The following is a 22,252-nucleotide window of genomic DNA, read 5'->3' on the forward strand; positions in this document are numbered from 1 at the left end:
GGAGGCAGTCTTACCAAAAAAATGCTAATTACCGAATAAGCATGAAAATGGGAGAGAATCGTGCCCATTTTTTCAGCAAGAGAAAAATTCAAATTTTATGCCACTTAGAGAAAAAAATCAGGCAAAGTGTGATTTGTGTCCATAGGGGGAGTGGACGAAGTTTATTAACACTGGGAAGCCGGCTGTTGACTGTTAGAGGGTGCCATTGTGGATGCACATGAACTCACACACAAGAGTGCACTGTGTAAAGTGTACACAGTTAGTGCACTGGGAATCTGACACTCCATCCCCCTCCCAATCGTGACCTCAGGTTCACTAAAAATATTTAACATTAGTTTTAAAGATTTAAATCAGCCTTGCGCGCTTCCCATGCATGAGGCTGATCACAGCAGCAACCCAGTGCTGGTATCACCGTGAGAGGTGAGAGACCAGGCGCAAAGGTGGTTTTTCGCCTCTCTTGCCTCTCCACTGACTCTCCATGTTGATCGGCTGGTGTGATGACTAAGATCGCCCCCTTGGACTTCGTTAGAAGCAAACATGTTATAAAGTTGGTTAATACGATGAAATGGACATACCTGTTTCATTAACTGATCTCAACCAAAGCAGTAGCAAGAGCTCAAGAGCCAGATTTTAGTGCCCCAGGATCTGACCACAGTGTGCATTTGTGATATGTAGCACAATCAAATCAAATTAAGCAAATATATTAGACCACTTCAGGAGATAACAACCGTTAATGTTCCAAGGCGCTTCACGAGAGAATTTAATACTGAGCCACAGGATAAATTGGCCAAATGCTTGACCACTGAAGTAGATTTTATTGAATGTCCTGAGTTGCGGCACGGTAGCACACTGGTTAGCACTGCTGCCTCACAGTGCCAGAGACCCGGGTTCAGTTTCTGGCTTGGGTCAGTGTCTGTGTGGAGTTTGTATGTTCTCCCTGTGTCTGCACGTGTTTCCTCCTGGTGCTCCTGTTTCCTGCCACATTCTGAAAGACGTGCTGGTTAGGTGCGTTGACACGAGCAGGTGCCAGATTGTGGCAACTAGGGGAGTTTCACACTAACTTCATTACAGTGTTAATGTAAGCCTTACTTGTGACCAATAAATAAACTTTAACCTCTGATTTGATTTGATTTATTATTATTACATATATTAATATACAGTGAAAAGTATTGTTTCTTGCGCACGATACAGACAAAGCATACCGTTCATAAAAAAAGAAACAAGAGAGTGCAGAATGTAGTCTTACAGTTATAATTAGGGTGTAGAGAAAGATCAACTTAATGCGAGGTAGTTCTATTCGAAAATCTGATGGCAGCAGGGAAGATGCTGTTCTTGAGTTGGTTGGTACGTGACCTCAGACTTTTGTATCTTTTTCCCAATAGAAGAAGGTGGAAGAGCGAATGTCCGGGATGCATGGGGCCCTTAATTATGCTGGCTGCTTTGCCGAGGCAGCAGGAAATGTAGAAGAGCCAATGGATGGGAGGCTGATTTGCATGATGGGCTGGGCTACATACATGACCTTTTGTAGTTCCTTGCCATCTTGGTTAGAGCAGGAGCCATACTAAGCTGTGATACAACAAGAAAGAATGCTTTCTATGGTGCATCTGTAAAAGTTGGTGAGAGTCATAGCTAACGTGCCAGATTTCCTTAGTCTTCTGAGAAAGGCGTTAGTGGGCTTTCTTAACTATAGTATCAGCATGGGGGGACCAGGACAGGTTGTTGGTGATCTGGACACCTAAAAACTTGAAGCTGTCAATCATTTCTATGTTGTCTGAAATGACCATAGAGGGATAGAGAGGTGGAGACATATCGGCAGGAATTCCAGAGCTTAGGGTCTCAGGAACTGGAAACACGGTGCCTGTGGTGGGGCAGTTAAAATCGGAGATGTTCCAGCTTTAGTACTGAAACGGTTCAAGTCATGTGGAGGCTTACAGGCTGGAGGAGTTCACAGAGATGGAGAAGGGGGAGGCCCTGGAAGAATTTCACAATTTAAAAATTGAGGTATTGCCCAGCTGGGGGGCAAAGTGGGTCAGGACTTGGTGTGATTTAGGATCTGGGCAGCAGAGGTTATGATGATCTTAAGCTGATGGAGGATAGAAGATGGGAGGCCAACCAGGGCAGCATTGGAATGGTCACATTGAGAAGAACCAAAGGCAAGGATGAGGGTTGCTGCGACAGGTGAGCTGAGGTAGAGCAGACACAGATGACTTTATGGGGTTGGAAATTTTAGACCAATAAATAAAACTTGAGAATCTCAGTGAAGGTGGCATCGATGGAGAGAGAAACAGTGCAAATGTCTCAGGTTGATAACCTTTCATTGGAAAGAATTCAGAACAGTTCTGACGAAAGGTCATCGACCTGAATCATTGGGGCAGTTTCCCTCTCCATAGTTGCTGCCTGATCTGCTGAGTATTTCTGCCATTTACTGTTTTGATTTCAGATTCTCAGCATCAGTACTTGCCTTCACTTGTTCATTCAGTGAATTAATTTTATTCTTGGAATAAACACCAAATGAAATTAAATCATAGTACAATTTTTATTTATTTTGGTGATGCATTGTTGTCATCAGAGAATTTACCACAGGCATTGCTTGCAGAGTCATCTGGATTAAATTTTCAAGTTTTTAAATAACTAATTACAAAAATATCCCAGCTTTAAAGTGCAGCTATGTTGTCAGTTATTAAAATGTGAAGAATGTACTTAATGTTGGCAGCGCTGTTCATTTAGCTCATTGTAGGTTCCAAGAATCAAACAAGCCCACATTAAAAAACATCATTCTTTGCCATTTCTGCCTTACTGCTCTCCTCCTGGCATATGGAAGGAGCTTTTCCCTCAGTGACATCCAAGCCCACTCTTCCATCCTACCTGCTCTCCTTCCCCGGTAGCTTTCCATGTTAAGTGTATATCAGTTGGGTGTTAATTGTATTCAGGATTAATTAGGAACTCACCCAAAGCTGAATAAAGCTCAGTGTTTCGTTGATCGGGACTGGAAGGGATTTCAAGTGCACTGCACACCATCCTGACTTGGAACTATATCACTGTTCCTTCCAATCATGGGTTCAAAATCTTGGAACTCCCTTCTTAGCAGCACTATGGCTGTACCTACACCATATGAATCACAGCAGTTTATGAGCGCAGTTCATCGCTACCTTACCGAGGGCAATGGGAGATAGGCAACAATGTTGACCTTGCTAGTGACATTCACAACACATTCGAGAATGTGTTTTAAAAAAGGCTTTTAACGAGATTGGCACTACTGCCTCACCGCGCCAGAGACCTGAGTTCAATTCAGCCTTGGGGGACTGTGACCTTTCGTGTAGAGTTTGTGCGTTCTCCCCATGTCTGCGTGGGTTTCCTCCAGGTGCTCCAGTTTCTCCCATACTCCAAAGATATGAGAGTTAGGTTGATTGGCCATACTAAATTGCCCCTTAGTGTCAGGGCAGTTAGCAGGGTAAATACATGGTTTTACAAGGATAGGATTTGGATGGGTTGTTAACGGTGCAGGTTTGATGGGCCGAATGGCCTCCTTTTTCACTGTAGGGATTCTATGATCAGAACAAGGGAAAAGGGGTGGCTGAAAGCATGGTTGTTGGTTGGAAGTGAAGGATATGTATATGTATTTTTGTATTGAAAAGCTTTGTCAGTATAAGAGACCAGCCTCAAGTTCTATCCTTCACTGTGCCGAACAATGTGAATTTCATCATTCCCTGTGAACCCAAATTTTTAAAAATTATTTTCATGGGTTGTGAGCATTGCTGGCAAGGGCAGCATTGGTTGTCCATCCCTAATTGCTATCAATGGGTTAGAGGGGAAGAGAAGTAAAGTTGAGATCACTACTCAAGCAGCCATGATCTTATTGAATGACAGAACAGGTTGATTGGCCTACTCCTGCTCCTATGTCCCACAACTCTATAACGGAATGGCTTCCTAGGCCATTTCAGAGCGCCATTGAAGAGTCAATCACATTGCTTTGTTCTGGAGTCACATGTAGGCCAGATCAGGTAAAAACGGCGGATTTCCTTCCCTAAGATAGTGAACTAGATGTGTTTTTATGACAATCGATGATAGTTATTTTTTGTTATTCATGGGATGTGGATGTTACTGGCATAGATTGCCCATCCTGAATTACCGTTGAGAAAGCGGTGGTCAGCTTCCTTCTTGAAGTGCTACAGTCCATGTGGTTTCATGGTCACCATTACTGAGACTAGCTTTTTCAAGATTTCTTATTAATGAATTAATTGAATTTATTTATTAATTGAATTCCAATTCTACCAATTTCCATAATGGGATTTGAACCTGATGCAACACCTGCTCTTTCACTAACATCTAGGGCACCGATCACTCATTACAATCAAAACAGCAATTGACTTGTGCTTCTTGCACTTATACTATATTCATTGCTCACTATGTGGCCTTTGCTGTCTTGGGTAGATAAAGGGTAGCTTGCTGTTCTGAACACCCGTCATTTTAATCCACAAGGGCAGCACCCCTAGACACGCAGTGTTAATCAAATGCAGTAAAGGCATACCAGCACTTCAGGGGTGGGGCAAATTGTCAATTTGTGCCTGTTATGGGGAGTAGTTTGTCTCTCTCATTTCTGTAACTTCTCTCATTGAGTTTTGTTTTAATTCATTTGTGGAACGTGGGCGTTGCTGGCTGGCCAGCATTTATTGCCCATCCCTAGTTGCCTGAGGACAGTTGAGAGTCAACCACATTGTTGTGGCTCTGGAGTCACATGTAGGTCAGACCAGGTAAGGACGGCAGATTTCCTTCCCTAAACGACATTAGTGAACCAGATGGGTGTTTCCACCAATGGTCATCAGTAGATTCTTAATTGCAGATCATTTTTATTGAATTCAAATTCCACCAGCTGCTGTGGCAAGATTCGAACCCAGGTCCTCAAGATCTTTAGCTGAGTTTCTGGATGAATAGTCTAGTGATAATACCACTAGACCATCGCCGCCCCGATAGGGAGTGTATCTCCTTTTAGCTTAGAATATTTTCACTTCTGCCATTTAATCACCTCCTCCCATTTTTGCAGATAACTCATTTTCTTTTCTTGAGTACAGGGTGAATTCTACCCATCTCTTTTCCCTTTCTGCCATCCTTGTTCCGAGCTTCTTAAAATATATATTTCCTAAAGTATTGTAACGCTGGCAGGGTCAGCATTATTCCCTATCCCTGATTGCCCTCGAGAAAGTAATGATGAGCTGCCTTCTTAATCTGTTGCAATCCACATAGTGTTGTTAAGAAGAGTGTTCCAGGGTTTTGATCCAGTGGTTGGGAGGTTCAGTGATATAGTTCCAAGTCAGGGTGGTGTGCATGCGCAGTATATCTATAATATCCTCCAGTTGTGATAAAAAAAACATGAATTAAGCTTATTTCTTTCTCTGCAGTTGCTAACTGACCTGCTGAGTGTTTCAGTACTTTTATTTGTAGTATTTTTAGGTTTCCAGCATCTGGAAGTTTTGCTCTTTTTAAACAATATCTAAGTGTTATTTACATTTTACATAACATTAAAATGATTTGATTTGATTTGATTTATTATTATCACACGTATTAACATACAGCGAAGCATTGTTTCTTGCATGCTATACAGACAAAGCATACCGTTCATAGAGAAGGAAGTGAGAGAATGAAGGTGCCGGGCACAGCTTGCAAGAAATCACCTCGCTCCGGCACCATCTTACAACTTAGGAAAATAAGTTTTTCCTAAATAGAGTCCTAGAGCTTTACAGCATGGAAACAGGCCCTTCGGCCCAACTTGTCCATGCCGCCTTTCTTTTTAAAACCCCTAAGCTAATCCCAATTGCCCACATTTGGCCCATATCTGTCTATACCCATCGTACCCATGTAACTATCTAAATGCTTTTTAAAATACAAAATTGTACCCGCTTCTACTACTACCTCTGGTAGCTTGCTCCAGGCACTCACCACCCTGTGTGTGAAAAAATTGTCCCTTTTCAAAAACAGAAAAGAAAATCAATTTCTTTTCTGTTTTTGAAATGCATCTGGCGTGTTGCTTATTTCTCCAGTATATTTTAATGTTCAGTGATTGAATGCTATAACTGAAGTTGTGCCTTCTGTCTTTTATGTGTGTGTCTGTTTTCCATGCAGTGTCAATCAAATGCAGTAAAGGCAAGACCAACCCTCAGGAGGCTCTGCAGATGTTGTCCTCAGCTCGCCTCAGCCTGCGTAGCCTATCCAGCAGAGCACAGGTAGAACACCACAAAGCCCCTTGATTCTTTTTAATTACTGAATTATCTTTGCAGCCAACAGAAATAGTGGCGGAGTTTCATCCTATTTGCGCAGCTGGCATTGCAAGATATTGTAACCTAGGAATGTGTTGTGTTCAAATAACATCTGTATTTGTCATCATTTTCATATGAATATACTCCAGTATAGAGAGATGGCAATGCTTCTTATGTACTTTTCTGTATGTATAATGAAGTTTTTGCATCCAATGTGCATTTGCTGTATCAGGATTTTGCGCACCTGAGTGTACCTGATATTGCTATTAAGCTTCAATATTGTTGATACACTCTTCCTAGTTCCGTATAATGCCTGGGTGAGACTGTGGTGCCAGTTTTTATGTACTTACCTGCAGTTAGCTGTAGAGGAAGTCTGTTTTGGTGTCCCAAGCCTCTGTCCCCATCCTTGGATGGCAGGACTGTCATATGGAGTAAGACTAAATCAGTTAGGATTATATTCACTGGGTATAAGTGTGAGAGGGGAACTCATAGAAACTTATAAAATTCTGACAGGATTAGACAGAGTAGATTCAGAAAGAATGTTCCCAATGGTTGGAGAGTCCAGAACTAGGGGTGATAGTTTGACGATAAGGGGTAAACCTTTTAGAACTGAGGAGAGAAGAAATTTCTTCACCCAGAGGATGGTGAATGTGTGGAATTCCTCCCACAGAAAATCGTTGAGGCCAAAATGTTATGTGACTTCAAGAAGAAATTAGATATAGCTGTTGGGGCAGAAGGGATATGGGGGGGGATGGTGAATCAGGATTATAAATTTAATGATCAGCCATGATCAAAATGAATGGTGGAGCAGGGCCGAATGGCCTATTCCTGCTTCTAGTTTCTAAGTTTCTCAGCCTAGTTTTATCTATAACTCTCTGGATGAATTCTCTCAACTTATCTTCTGCTCACCTTAAACTTGTTTTTTTTTCTGGTTTTGTTGAATAATACACCTTGATAAACTGATCCCAAAGAAGGTGCTGAAATTAGGAAATCCCTGCGTAAGGCACTTGCTACTTCCTGGCTCACATAGACAGAAAGCAAGAGACTTCACACTATCCACTATCAACCCTTAGTAACTGCAGACCAGCATTGCAATTGCTGCCTATAATAAAGGTCATGGAATCTTAGTGGATGAGGAACTGATTTAAGATCTTGGCCTTCATAACTTGCGTGTGGTTAGTTTCAGTCCTATTTGTGACATTCCCGAATCTCATAAACAAAGAATAAATCTTTTGTCTTGACGCTCAGCATGAGATTGAAACTGTAACCTTCAGTAGGAGGTTATATACCTTGGTCTGATAGAAAAGCCAACACATATTGATCAGCTGGTGATCTGAGTTACATCAGAGTGCACCATTGTCAAAATATTGAAAATTGTTTTTTTGTTTTTATCACAATCTTCACTCAGATCCTTCAGGAATGTGCTTTTTCATCTTTGTTAGTGACCTACTGAATGGTGATTCTCTTGACTTCCTTTGGAATTTTCCAACAACTTGTATTCATCAGAGCATAATAAAACATCCCAAGGTTAAATTAAAACATAAAATTTGACACCAAGCCACTTAGAACCATAGAACCCCTACAATGCAGAAGCAGGCCATTCAGCCCATCAACACCAATCCCACCCAGCCCCTATCCCCACTTAGTTACACTGCTGATCCCTGTAACCTATCAAATCCCAGAGCATTAAGGATTCATTTAGCATATCCAGTCAGCCTAACCTGTGCATCTTCGGACTGTGGGAGGAAACCGGAGCACCTGGAGGAAGCCCACGCAGATACAGGGGAGAACGTGCATTCTCCACACAGACAATAACCTGAGCCAGGAATCGAACCCGGGTGGATATTGGAGCAGATGGCCAAAAACATGGTCAAAGACCTAGATTTTAAGAAACACTTTAAAGGAAGAAAGAGAGGCATAGAGAGATTTAGAGAGGGAATTCCAGAGCTTAGAACCCAGGCAGCCGAAGGCATGACCATAAATTGTGGAGCAATTAAAATGGGGAGTGCTCAAAAAGCTAGAGTTAATTCATTTATTATTTATTTATTAGTGGCATGAGTAGGCGTAGATTAACACTGCAATGAAGTTATTATGAAAATCCCCTAGTCACCACTCTGGCGCCTGTTTGGGTACACTGAGGGAAAATTTAGTATAGCCAATACACCTAACCAGCATGGCTTTCTGACTGTGAGAGGAAACCAGAGCACCCGAAGGAAATCCATGCAGACACGGGGAGAATGTGCAGACTCCGCAATGTTAGTGACCCAAGCTGGGAATTGAACTTGAGTCCCTGGTGCTGTGAGCCATCAGTGCTGGCCACTGTGCTGATATCTCAGATGTTGCTGAACAATATGGGCCTTGACGTTTATCACAGTTTCTTAAAATAGAAAAATCGCTGATATTACCCATCGCCCACAATTCTTTAATGGTTCCAAACACTTACAAATACTCAGTAAGCTGGTTGGGGAATCATGATGGGTTTGCATTGGGGAGAACAAATGGCAGAAAGATGGAGATCATCAAGTTAGCTCAACCCTAGTTTGTCCTCTTCAGAAACTGCACTGTTTTGCAAAATGTACATTACACCTTGGATGGAAAATGGCATACCTGTTTGACAGGCTTCAGAGAACATCCATCTCTTGCTCCTGGGTTACAATCTCCCAAATCTACTGAGGTGACAGACAATGCAGACCAGCCTTTGATTTGATTTATTATTGTTGCATGTTTTGGGATATTGTGAGAAGTGTTGTTTCTTGCATGCTATACAGACAAAGCATACTATTCATAGAGAAGGAAAAGAGAGACTGCAGAATGTAATGTTACAGTCATAGCTGGGGTATAGAGAAGGATCAACTTAATGTGAGGTAGGTCTATTTGAAAGTCTGACAGCAGCAGGGAAGAAGCTGTTCTTTAGTCAGTTGGTACATGTCGTCAGACGTTTGTATCTTTCTCCCGATGGAAGAAGGTGGAAGAGCGAATATCGGGGGTGCGTGGGGTCCTTAATTATGCTGGCTGCTTTGCCGAGGCAGTGGGAAGTGTAGACAGTGTGAATGGATGGGAGACTTTTTTGCATGATGGATTGGGTTACATTCATGACCTTTTTGTAGTTTCTTGTGGTCTTGGACAGAGCAGGAGCCATACCAAGCTGTGATACACCCAGAAAGAATGCTTTCTATGATGCATCTGTGAAAGTTGGTGAGAGCCTCTGGACTATTGCAGTGTTGCGGCTGAGCTATCAGTCCTTTCTGAGATATGAGTAATATCATATGAATTACAAACTTTAAACCAGACTGTCACTTTTATGCCAAGAATATAAGAGCCACTGTACTAAAAAACCAGCACTGGATACCAGTGATAATGTTTCATGTGTTACTTCCAGGTCAAGAATATCTTTTTCCCACGTGATGATATTATTTAGAAGCTGGAATATAAAAATAATATGTTCTAGAATCCAGGTTGCAAGGATGTGAGTGATATCACAGTTCAGCTTCTCGATATCCTCATCTGCCCTCAAAGCTTTGATTCATCAGATATCCATTCTTGTTAACACCTTCCACACACTCACACAATGATGTTACCTTTCAAAACCATATCAGTGTCATCAATATCATTAACAAGAAGTTGTGGCACCTGTAGATTTTTCATTATATTAGCAGGTTGTCCAGGTTGAAAAGATTTGTGTGATACCTGATTGGAATGTCAGGCACTTTTCACCTGAAACTGGATTCAGCACTGGTGCATGTTAGGCATGTTGATAGCTTGGAAACCAGTGATGTTATTTTAGAATTCAGTGAAGGAAATTTTTCTTCAGCTTTTCTTTGTGCGCCCAACATAAATTTCCACAACTGTAAATTGATTGTTTGATTTTCACTTAAAACGCATAGGTTGCTCGCCCCATTCCTGAATTGCCAATTGTGTAGAAAATCTCTGATGGTACCTAAACAGATGAAATAGCTTTGAAAGTCTGTGCTGATATTTTGGAAAGCAGTGATGAAAGTCTGTGTTGAATGCAATAAAATGTTGGTTAACTTACACCCAGTCCAGTTTCAAAGAACACATTTACAAACTAGTTTCTGAAACGCCATTGCTGTAATCTCAATTGTGCTTGAAAATGAAGAGTTCTGACATTACTAAAGATAGAGTTCCTCATACAAACCCAGCAAACAAAGACAATTTCAATCACTGGCTAAGTGTGACTCTGTAGCCACCATCCACATTGTTACTTTCCATCACACTGGTGCTGCATAGAATCAATCATTGAATCCCTATAGTGCAGAAGGAGGCCATTCAGCCCATTGAGTCTGCACCGACAACAATCCGATCCTATCCCTGTAACGCCATGTATTTACCCTGCTAATCTCCCTGACACCAAGGGACAATTTACCATGGCTAGTCAACCTAACCTGCACACCTTTTGGGAAGATGTAGCGTTTCAGTTTTCAAACAATTTTAAGGCATAATTATGATCCTGAAGTCATATCACAAGTTGAAACAGAAACTGTACAGTGCAATGCAGCTGCTGTGTTCTCCTATTGAGATTGGAGCCACACTAAATATTTTCCTCCTGGAGACCTCTAAGGTACAGTATAACCCCATAGCAGAGGTGTTATTGTTCCTAAATCTGGGTTTATTAGATACACATTGGTATGCAATCCTCTCACCTACCAAAGTGGGAGCCATTCTTGATCTTCCCTCCACTGATTTACATAAATGAAAATAATCCCATGCGGACTAGTTTTTTTTTCCTTTCTGGCTGATCTTTCTCTATATCCTTGTACGATCAATACAGTCTGAATCAGTCAGAACATCTGCACTGTTTCTCCATTGTGATAACCTAAACTGCACTGTCTCCAAGAGATGGTCTGACATCAGTTTGATTTTGAATTGGCTGCCTTTGTATAAATGTAGCTAGTGCAATGGCTGTATCTGTGTATTGCTGTTTGTACAGTTAAGCATTTTCCTGTGTTGCCAGGTGTCTTTTTTTTGTAGACAATAGAAATGTCAAAGAAGCTTTTTCAGCATGACATGGAATAGAAAACCTTTCAGTGAAATTTGCCACCCACACATCTGGGTGCTGCCATAATATTTACACACAGTGGCTGGAATTCTCCCATCCTGCCCACCACGGGAATTGTAGCGGATGGAGAGGGAATGTAAAGGTCCATTGAGCTCGGGTGAGTCTCCGGTTTTGAGGCGAGTGTGGCCAAAGAATCCCAACCATTGTGTCCCAACCCTACTATTTCCAGTGTAAGTGATCACTATAATGGGATGATTTTCAGTGCAGTTTTGACCTATGTACATAACAGCCACTGCTTTGCATCATGATGCTTGGCACAGCCTGGATTGAGAGCTGAGTGGAGTAACTTTGCAATCTATAACCCTGAGTGCCAGCATTGGAATCCCCATTTCTCCAATGAATGTCTGTCTCTCTTCTTAATCAAGAGCACAAAGTCCTAAGTCTGTTGCTCCTCATTCCTCAGTGGTTTTCACTGCCATTCAAATGCTGCCACAGGAGAAAATTCTAAACATATTTTACCTAGCAGTGTCCATCTGGACAGGGTGAAATCCATAAATAGTCAGCAGTAAGTAAAGGGTATTTATTAGTGTCACAAGTAGGCTTACATTACATTGCAACGAAGTTACTGTGAAAATCCCCGAGTCACCACACTCTAGCACTTGTTCGGGTAGGAAGAATTTAGCACCTAACCAGCACATCTTTCAGACTGTGGGAGGAAACTGGAGCACCCAAAGGAAACCCACACAGATACAGAGAATGCGCAGACTCTGCACAAACAGTGACCCAAGCCAGGAATCAGCAGTGCTAACCACTGTGTCAACGTGCCGTAGGCTATGTTTCAAACCTGAGGAGGTGAGTATGTTTTTAACAGAAAGCTATCCGGCACACATATACTTTGAGGTCCTCTGAGGAAGTATCATGGAAGTTTTTAATGATGACTGAGTCTTCTGGGATAAACATTCAGATGAGCAAACCTAATGAGAAACCAGTTTCACAGTAGGAAACAAAAGGTGAAGGTTAAAGCAGCAGCCAGCTGCAGGGGGCTGCTCCACTCTGCTTTGCCATTTGTTTCATCGATTAATTAAGAGAGGGGAATTCCACCAGTGGTATAAAATGTACTGCTGATAACGTCTCATTAGTGCCATGTCAAGGGATTTGGATAAATGATTTGAATGAGCTGAAGAGAACAAATCAAGCTTAATGTGGAACAGGTAGAAACTAATACACGATAAAGAGAAATTCAATTTCCCAATCTGCAAATGGTTGTTATTGGCTAAGGTATCATAAGGATGTCCGGCGATTGAGGGAATGATATACCTTTATATCATCTTGCTGATGAAGCTACATTTGAAATATTTTAGACATCCTAGTGGCAGGAAGCTAAGAGAAGGGGACATGGGTATGAGAAATTTGGGGCAGAGAATGGGAGCAACTTTTACACAATGAGTTGTGAGGCTGGAGAAAGCGCAGTGGCACAGTGGTTAGCACTGCTGCCTCACAGTGCCAGGGACCCAGGTACAGTTCCTGGCTTGGGTCACTGTCTGTGCGGAGTCTGCTCATTCTCCCCATGTCTGCGTGGGTTTCCTCTGGGTGCTCTGGTTTCCTCCCATAGTCCAAAGGTGTGTGGGTTAGGTGGATTGGCCATGCTAAATCGTCCCTTAGTGACAGGGGGACTAGCTAGGCTAAATGTATGGGGTTATGGGAATAGGGCCTGGGTGGGATTGTGGTCGGTGCAGATTTGATGGGCCGATTGGCTTCCTTCTTCACTGTAAAACTCTATGATTCATCTTGTTAACCTCCAGACTAATATGTCAAACTATGTAGTACGTTTGCAGTCTTCTCGGAATAAGGAAGAAATGGCTAACCATGTCATACAAAGTAGGTATTCCAAAGCCCAATATGTTGTTGGTTCTGGGATTGAGAGGCTGAACATTGGCTGGCTCATGTGATTTCCCCATACCATGCATCCTAAACTTTGGTTCCATTGCTTTGAAGTTGACTGAAGCCCAGTCTCTTTCCCAGAAAGATTGGGAAGTTCAGATATATGCCTGTTTGCGCTATTCCCCCTTACATCTGGTTATAGAATTCATAGAACCTATCAAGGAGCAAGGAGGCAACAGTCCACCCTCATTATAATTGGGGAGATGAGGTAGAAGGGAGGGGAGTTAATGTTTAAAAAGTAATAATTAAATTGTTCCCATTCTCATCAAAGGGTTAAAATTACCCCATAAATTTCTCTGTTGTTTGGAAGCAAAATGTCTTCATTGAATTTTTTTCCCATTTGGTCACAAAGGAAACTATTGTGGTTAATATTGACACATTTATTGTCTTGCATATTACAGGAGCATTTTACAAGCTAGTTCAGAAGCACATCTGTTTTACAAATGGGGAGTACTGCCAGGATAGCCTATTTTAACCAAATGTTCATCTTTCTTCCCCTCCCCAAGAGAACAGCTTTTGTAACAATTGTCCCTCAACTTGCAGTACCTTTAAAAGCAAAGCTTCCTGTCCTTTTTTTTTCAGATGTTCTTTTATTTATCTACTTTTTACTTTTTTTAGTCTTCCTTTGCCTGAATTAAATTACTCTTGCAAGGGTACTATTCCATGGGTAACTCCAGCCCTCGAGTGACTCAGAGGTGCTTCAGTACTGTGGCTTTGATCCAACACGGCATTTACCCACCAAGCCTTTGGTTAGTTACCAGTTCTTATTATTTCCTGCTTTCATAACAGAATTGAATCTGTACTTAAAATTGCAACCGGCTTAGGTATTTCTTCTTGAGAAAGACCCCTAATCAAGAAGCTTCTTAGGATTATGTTTGATCTTCTGATGGTGGAGCTATCAAAGCAGCTGCTCATGGACAAATATCTGCAGGATTCAGCAGAATACCTGTAGTCCTGTGTGCTGTTTAGTACTGGTTAGAAATGTGGGCTCTTTTGTCTGTACCCACCCACTATTCTCCTTTGTGGTATTGGCAGTCAAGGCTCGGTCTATCAGTTTGAAGCTTTATTGTGTAAATTAATCTTCATTTTACTTCCAAATTATCATTCGGAAAATGAAGCGCTCCCTCCCCACCATGTCAGTAATTACTTTCCGCTGGTCCTCATTATAACTCAGTGTGGAACAAATGCTCGACTTTTTATAGAACATGGACTGATAAACATTTGTGACGTAATCCACTCTGATCCACATCAGTTTCAAGAAAATCTTCAACAAAATTAGAAACCATCTGGAGGGAAATAATTCAAACAGGATTGGTTTTACACCGAACGTTGGATACTGAGAGTTTGAAGTTCATTTTTCCGTGTGTGTGCATGTCTGTGGTGTGTGTGTGTGCATGCACGTGTGTGTGTGCGTGCATGTGTGCGCATGACTGTGTGTACGTGCGTCAATGTGCATGCGTCTGTGTGTATGTGTGCATGCGCGAGACCCCGTAAGTCATCGCACTCTCTGCTGTTCTGAACTATGTTATCAGTGAGTTTCCTCCACCTGCATTTCCCACGTGGTTCACTGTGTAATAGGGGCATCTTTTCAACTCTTCCATTTTCATCAATCTGAATAGAGTCATGGAGTCATTGAGGTATATAGCACAGAAAAAGGCCCTTTGGCCCATCGTGTCTGTGCCAGTCAAAGACTAAACAACCAAACTACTGAATACCAGGTTAAAAATGCTCTTCTTTTTCCCTCCAGTTATCTGTGCCATGTAATGGTTAGCTACACAGCAGAGACTGAGCATCAAGTTGCTCCAATTGTGACCGTCTCCACTATGGATTCGTTCCCTTTCAGATTTGTTGACAGTGTTGGGATGAGTGCTGGACAGTCTAGCAGTACAGAAAAGAAGCATTGTTGTCTCCCAGAGCCCTGCTCTGGGCCCCGTCCTGCTCACTACCAGGCTCCAAACATGCAGATTGGTAGCAATAACTCCAGCAGGTGCTGTTTGGGTTTGACGCTGACCGTTCAGTTTGATGGTGACAGAGAGAGAAGTCCTTACTTTGCTACCTCGATTATGCTTCAGAATAACTCATCTAAAGCCACTTTTATCGGTTCAGGGTGAGGCGCTTTATAAATGCAATTCCGACAACAAGAACAGTAGGTTATTTACTCTCCAGCTTCAGCCTTGCCAACATCTTGGGTGGGATTTTATGGCCTCGCTCGGGTGAGATTATAAAATCTCGCCTGAGGCCAAGAGAGATTTCTGTTTTGGGAACATTGCCCACCCCGAGAGCTGGTAAGGTTTCAGCTCTTGTGTCAGTAAGACCTTGAAGCTCAAACGTGCAGAGTTTTTGTGCGTTTGTGACAAGGTTATAGGAAAGCAGACACTGCCTGACCCGTTGAGTATTTCCTGCAATTTCTGTTCTCGTTTTAGATTTCCAGCTGCCGCACAGTTTTGCTTTTGTATTTGTGACTAAGTGAAGTTGGGGGTGCCAGTGTTTTTAGGTGCAAATATTATGAAGCATTGTTGCATGGCTTGTGCTGGAGATGCTTACCATTTACCTAGTAAAGATGTAATGGAATTAAGTTTTTTACCATCTGGATGTGTCAACAGTAAAAGCAAGACTCGGTTTGCAAACAGATTGGATTATTCAAGTAACACATTTTCAGATGTATCAGTTTTAAGCATCAACATTTATTTAAAACCCCAGCTGTGATGCTGGCTGATAGCTGTTTGGCAATGCAGCATTGGTGAAATTTAAAGCTGCTTCCTAATTGTAACTAATACTCGTGTCTGTAAGGAGCAAAGATTCTAAGCTCGATTAAGGACCGGATTAGAAATACCTGCTCAATAAAATGATGTGGCAGCCGACACGAGGACAGTAAACTGGTCCTTAAACTTCTGTTGTTTCCTTCCCCCCCCACCCCCGTTTTGGACCTTACCTGCTGCAGCAACTCTACACTGATGTTATTACAGGTGAAATACAGATCGAGTTAGCCGACGAGAAAACCACAATGGACAACTTGATCCTGGAGCTTCAAGACCTCAGCAACCAGCTGCGGAATCAGTCATGAAGAAGAGGAAGAACTCACTTTCCCATCAAAGACGCCGGGAATTCCCTATAACACCTGTAATGAGTTGTTGTGCTGGATGTATGTTAATAATCAATAAAATATTCCTTTTGTACACGTTACTGTTAGGGCGGCACTTTGTCCCTGTTTACATCTTTCTGAGGTATTTTGTATTGTTCACTTTTTTAATTTGGGTGATTTAAGAATGGAATTGCCTCATGTCAAACTTCTGACAGGATTGTTGGATGATTTTTTTTTTCAATGTGCTTTCTAGAAAATTCTTTAGGTGCTATTGTCCAGTCTTTGCATTGAAAGTGCAAAAGGAAGGATGAGCTTGCCTTTATATGGTGCCTTATTGCATCACCAGGGCATCCTCAAACTCAACAACCATAGGGTATTCCACCTTGATTTTGGCACACTATCATATAAACATAACAAGGAACCTTACTTCCTTCAGATGTTGAGTTGCCTTCTTTATGGTTGAGATTTTGATCCATTTTATTTCATTTTGGGGCAATGTAGAATTCAAAGTCAAATATAATGGAAATTACAATGAAGTAACAAAGTAATCAAAAAGGTTGCATTTTAACTTGACTATCATGGCAGAGGGATGATGGAACCACTTGTGCTACCAGCCCTGCACTAGGGGGTGGAGGTGTGTGACATGGGGAAAAGAGGTTGCAAACTGCCACAACAACTTGCAATAATACAACACCTTTAACCTAGCAAAATTCCTTAAATTGGCAGCAAACAAAGCTTTTCAATAAAAAGATGTGACAACTCAGAGCAAAGTTTGGCATTTTGGAGAGAAAGCTTCCTCTAAATGGTGGAGTTTTATTAAATCAACTGCTTTAATCCATTATCCTAACCAATTGCGACAGCTGCGTTCTGCAGAAAGCAAGAGCTGAATTTTGCTTTCACCTCAGCAGTCGGTTTTCTCATGAATGTTTCTGGAGTCTTCACGTCCAATCATTAGAAGCAATAATAGGTGTGTTACTTTAGTGCAATCCACAGATGTGTCCTGTAAAGGATTACTATTATTTTCTTTCTGAACTCACGGGTATTTTTAGCCGGTCTCTGGGGAGAGTTGGATGTCAGGTTAAACAAATTGCTGTTAAAATGATAATCTCAAACTGCTCTGCTGTCTTAAAGGAAATCCTATTATCACCTCATTTTGCTTAGGCAAATACTTGATCTAATTGGCATGTGCTTGGACCATAAAAATTAAGTAGCTCTTATACGTAAGCACCTTAATCACACCAAAAGGTTGTGGCTATTGCTAATCAAGTAAATGTAGCAGCTATTTCTGTGGTATCGATGTCTACAGCAGCAAGGCTGTGATATGGGTAGAGGGAGAAATGATGGCCAGGGCAGGATGGAATTGCTTCAGATGTGGTTTCTTCAGAGTCACTGGTGTCAAATGTTTAAGTTTTAATTTTATTTACTAGTATCACAAGTAGGCTTACATTAACACTGTAATGAAGTTACTGTGAAAGTCCTCTAGTCATCACACTCTGGTCCCTGTTCGGGTACACCAAGGGAGAATTTAGCTTGGCCCAATGCCCCTAACCAGTAGGCCTTTCGGACTGTGGGAGGAAACAGGAACACCCGGATGAAACCCACCCAGACGCAGGGAAAAGGTGAAAGCTTCGCACAGACAGTGACCCAAGACGGGAATAGAACCCAGGTCCCTGAAGCTGAGAGGCAGCAGTGCTAATCACTGTCTATCGTATGCAGATCACGTATTATTGCAAACGTATTGATTGCATAAAAATTGGAATCTGTAGGATAGAGGTAGAACCAGGCACCCCATTTGTGGCCTGATACGATCCTGGACCAGACCCTCAAGTCTTTAGTATAATTCGTTTAGTGACCAATAACATTTTATTTGAAGTGGATGAAGTTTACTATTTAAGAAACTTGCTAAGAGAATAGACTCAAGATTCTATGATTTTTGAACAAAGTAAACTTTACCGTGCCAATTCAGAAAGATAACACAATTTATAATAGTCAAACATTCAGGGTTAATATGAGGAAACATATATGAACAGGCAATCTTTTGTTTAACACCCTCATTACATATTAAATAGCAAATGAGACCAAGACAGATCCCATGGATTTCTCTGTTGCTCATCTAGACAATGGTGAAAAGCGTGTGTCAACTAATTTTGTTGAAGCTCTGGATCTCTCATGAGGTATTTCAATCTTCATCTTCGAAGATCTAATTTTGGAATTCTCTTCAAATGTTACTCGATTCAGAATGCCTCAATAATGACACACCTCACAGGGTTTTAATCTTACCTCCTGAGACTCCGTACCCCTGGATTCCTGCACAGCAGCATCATCTCATTGGTACAGTTTAGCACTTTGGCTGTGCCAAGCGGAACACTACTGGTCCAAAGGAGTACCTTTGCCCCAATGACCCGCAACACAGAATCACCAATCTACTGCTACCTTGTTCAAACTCCAAGGCTTTTCCAGAGCCCCCACTAGGTAAAACCTACCAACCATAGCATTCGTACTGTTTGGAGCTTCTTTTCTTGCTCCACCATATGGTGGTTCATACTAGTGATCTCTTTCTGGTAACACCTTTAGCTGGGACCTCTCCCTATCCCCTGCCTGTAACCCCTTTATGATCTCTCCCTGTCCGGCACCCCCTTTGGGACCCGTCCCCTGTCAGTGACTCTTCTCTGTTTACGGTATTCTGCTGCTGGCTCACCCAGCTGGAGTTCTTGCACTGTTTCCTTTTTATGCAAGCACACTGGACCCATCCTCAGCTCAAAGAATAACAAGATACTAGATTGCCCATACACCACCCACTGAAAAACTCAGACTGGATCTCGTAACTGGCCTCAACCTCTGCTTAGAGAAGCCATTAAAGAGGTGTGCTAAGTCAGTCACTTTCTTCGACATGGCAATTTCCTGTTGATTCATTCAGACTGGATATTTAAACGTACCATATGATGGCTAGTTTTGTAAAATGATGAGTCTTCCCCTGATTTTACTTCAATACAATGGAATTCTCCGATGGACATTGCACTCCATATTTCTGGAATAGCTGGATTTGGATGACACTGAGTTTTGGATTCAGGGCTGCAGATACTGAAGATAGGAAATGGACTATTTGGAATTAATTTGAGGATAATTTATGAAGAAGCGACGGCTTAGATATGAAGCATTAACTAAATTTGACTGTGACAGTTGAGGGTGGTTTACTGAGACAGTTTATACAGAGAGTATTGATCTCAATAGCTTGTGATAGTCGCACTTTGACCTCTAGCTGATGCATCAAGAAACTCTACCCTCGGTCCTTCTCTTGTTTTTCCTCTTCCATTTGAAGAATGTGACACCGAAACCTCACCAGCCCTTGGACCTTGTCCCTGAGCACTTGTTAATATACCCTTTGGAGGAGCTGGTCGCTTACCCAGTGTCAATCATCTATCCAAACCCATCTGACCAACAGATACAGGACGGGTAACCACAATGTCAGGATAGTTACTTCCTCCCGTTTGTCTCCTGACTCAAGGTTTTTCTTAAGTTTACATCATGCTGAGGGTCATTCCCTACTCTTTCTAAACACTTGCATAGATAAGGGTGTAGACAAAGCGCCAACCCATCAACTGAGGAATGTCAACATAGCAGCCTGAACCAAATTACCTTACCACTTCCGGCAACGGTTTATGAGTTGAGGTGTTTGGAAATTGCCTGTCCAGAAAGAGAATCGATGCTGTTGTGAGCTATTCTCATAAACATTTGATTCTGAAGGGACTTGATAGGATAGACTCTGAGACAGGGAGAGGTCTTGGGGACGGTGGGAAAGTGGTTAGGACTGCTGCCTAACCACAGTGCCAGGGACCTGGGTTGGATTCCTGGCCTCAGGTCACTGTTTGTGTGGAGTTTGCATGTTCTCCCTGAGTCTGCATGGGTTTCCTCCAGGTTCTCCAATTCCTCTCATAGTGCAAAGATGTGCGGGTTAGGTTGATTGGCTATGCTAAATGCCCCTTAATGTCGTGCGGTGTGTAGGTTAGTAGTATTAGCGGGATAAATGTATGGGGCTGTGGTGATAGGTCCTAGGGTGGGATTGATGTCGGTGCAGATTTGATGGGCCGAATGGCCTCCTTCTGCACTGTGGGGCTTCAATGATTCAGTTAGTGCAGACTAATTAGGTCAAATGGCCTCCTTCTGCACCGTATGGATTCTATGATTCTATACAATGCAGAAAATACTAGTTCATAAAAGATTCTGATTTTTGGTAGTTACAAGTGTAGATTGGGCAAATCTCTGGATATAGCAGCAATCTGCCAATGTTTACTGATTCTCAGAAGATTCAGGCTTCCAAGCCCTTCAGTAATAGCAGTCTGGAGATTGAAAGAGTTCAACTTTAAAAAAAATCCTATTTAACGCTGCAAACATTTTCTGTACAAAAAAAATCAACTTTTCCATCCTACAGTAACAAACCAGAGAATGTTCATTAGGGTGACCCATGCAAAAATGTTTGTTTTCAAAACAGATTGCCCAACATGAACAAGTTCATGTGTGACGCACTCAGCCTATTAAAGGGGAGGTATCACAGCTGAGGGTCTGCTGCTTTATGTTTCTGGAATGTCTACCTTAGTGTTTAATAGTCATTCCAGGAATGAGATGGCTCAGATTTTCACCTGTGGCACATTTTCTCCCAGCAGGTCACATGCGGTAATTAGAATTGCAGAAATCCAGGGACTGTGTAGTTTTTTCTCTATGAAAACTTGGCCACTTCTTGCAACGGTTGAATGTAGCCTGGTTCTGTCTCTACCTCCGTGTGTGGGGAAGGTGGAGAAGAAATGTAAATGCACTACCACTCGCCTGGTTAAACCCAGATTCCATTCCACAATCAACTAATTTCTTGTCTCACTATTCTCCTGTGGACACACCTCAACGGAAGCTGTTTTAACGTTAAAAAAAGGTAAGAAATGCCATAAATCACAATGGTGGACACTGAGGAAGAAGAATGAAGGACTGAGGGTTTATCCCAGATCTCAAAGTACGTAATCTAGGTTGACACGACAACGTACTACTGAGGGAATGCTACATTGTCTGATGTGCAACCTTTCTGATGGGACATTAAAATAAAATCCTCTCTGATTTGGAGTTCTTGAAGGTTTCCATGACACACATGTAAATATAGCCCACTCCCGCTCCAAGTTCATATATTCTCAACAAAAGAGAAAATGGCATTTCTTCCGGATTTATTCTTTCCATTGCCATCGTTGTCACTGGCAGTTTCTCATGTTGAGCATAATCGTAGAATCCCTACAATGCAGGAGGACGTTCGGCCCACTGAGTCTGCACCAACCACAATCTCACCTAGGCCCTATCCCCATAACCCCATGCATTTATCCTAGCTAATCCAGTGACACTAAAGGGCAAGTTAGCATGGCCAATCCATCTAGCCTGCACATCTTTGAACTGTGCGAGGAAACTGGAGCACGCAGATAAAACCTCAGTCTTAGAACTGAGGTGTAGATATGTAACGCCTTGGCCGGAATTCTCCAGCTGTTCACGCCCTGCAGCCACCAGCAAGAATGGAGAATTTGGCACTGGGTCAAATCTCCAATTCACTGTGAGTCCTGGCTGTGTGTGAGGTCAGAGAATCTGCCCTCTGTTTACTTTCTGGTGTAAAAAGGCAGTGCCCAGCAAGGATGCACGGACAAGTGGATTAATGGCAAGAGTATGCGCTGGGACATTTGGAGCCAGGAGGTCATGTGATGCAATCTCCAGGAATATGTCCAACTAGTGTTGGCAACCGGATTCCAAAGAACAATAGGACTGACTGACTAGTGCCATCCCATTGCCCCTTAATTTGTCTGCATTTGTGTGAGTGTGCCATGTGACAGACTGGCAACCCATCCTGTTAGTAGCCTGCCTAAAACTCAGTGTCTGTTGGGATAGGCTCTGCCTCCCTGTGACCTGAATTTGAGGACGTGTTTAAGTGAAGTGAAGGTT

General features: G+C 42.2%; 1 protein-coding gene across 1 annotated transcript in view; it reads left to right on the forward strand.

Annotated features, from left to right (window-relative positions):
* The window catches only part of ttc27 (tetratricopeptide repeat domain 27), a 200,682-nt gene extending 184,292 nt beyond the window's left edge, over positions 1–16,390 (forward strand). Inside the window, exons 19-20 of the mRNA XM_080200718.1 lie at positions 6,118–6,218; positions 16,151–16,390. Coding sequence (XP_080056844.1) covers positions 6,118–6,218; positions 16,151–16,273 — 224 coding nt within the window. The 3' untranslated portion in view covers positions 16,274–16,390. The remainder of the gene's footprint in view (positions 1–6,117; positions 6,219–16,150) is intronic.
* Positions 16,391–22,252: the final 5,862 nt, after the last annotated feature.

Source organism: Carcharhinus amblyrhynchos, chromosome 12 (assembly GCF_965287045.1).
Source record: "Carcharhinus amblyrhynchos chromosome 12, sCarAmb.v2.hapA, whole genome shotgun sequence".
Taxonomy (NCBI): domain Eukaryota; kingdom Metazoa; phylum Chordata; class Chondrichthyes; order Carcharhiniformes; family Carcharhinidae; genus Carcharhinus; species Carcharhinus amblyrhynchos.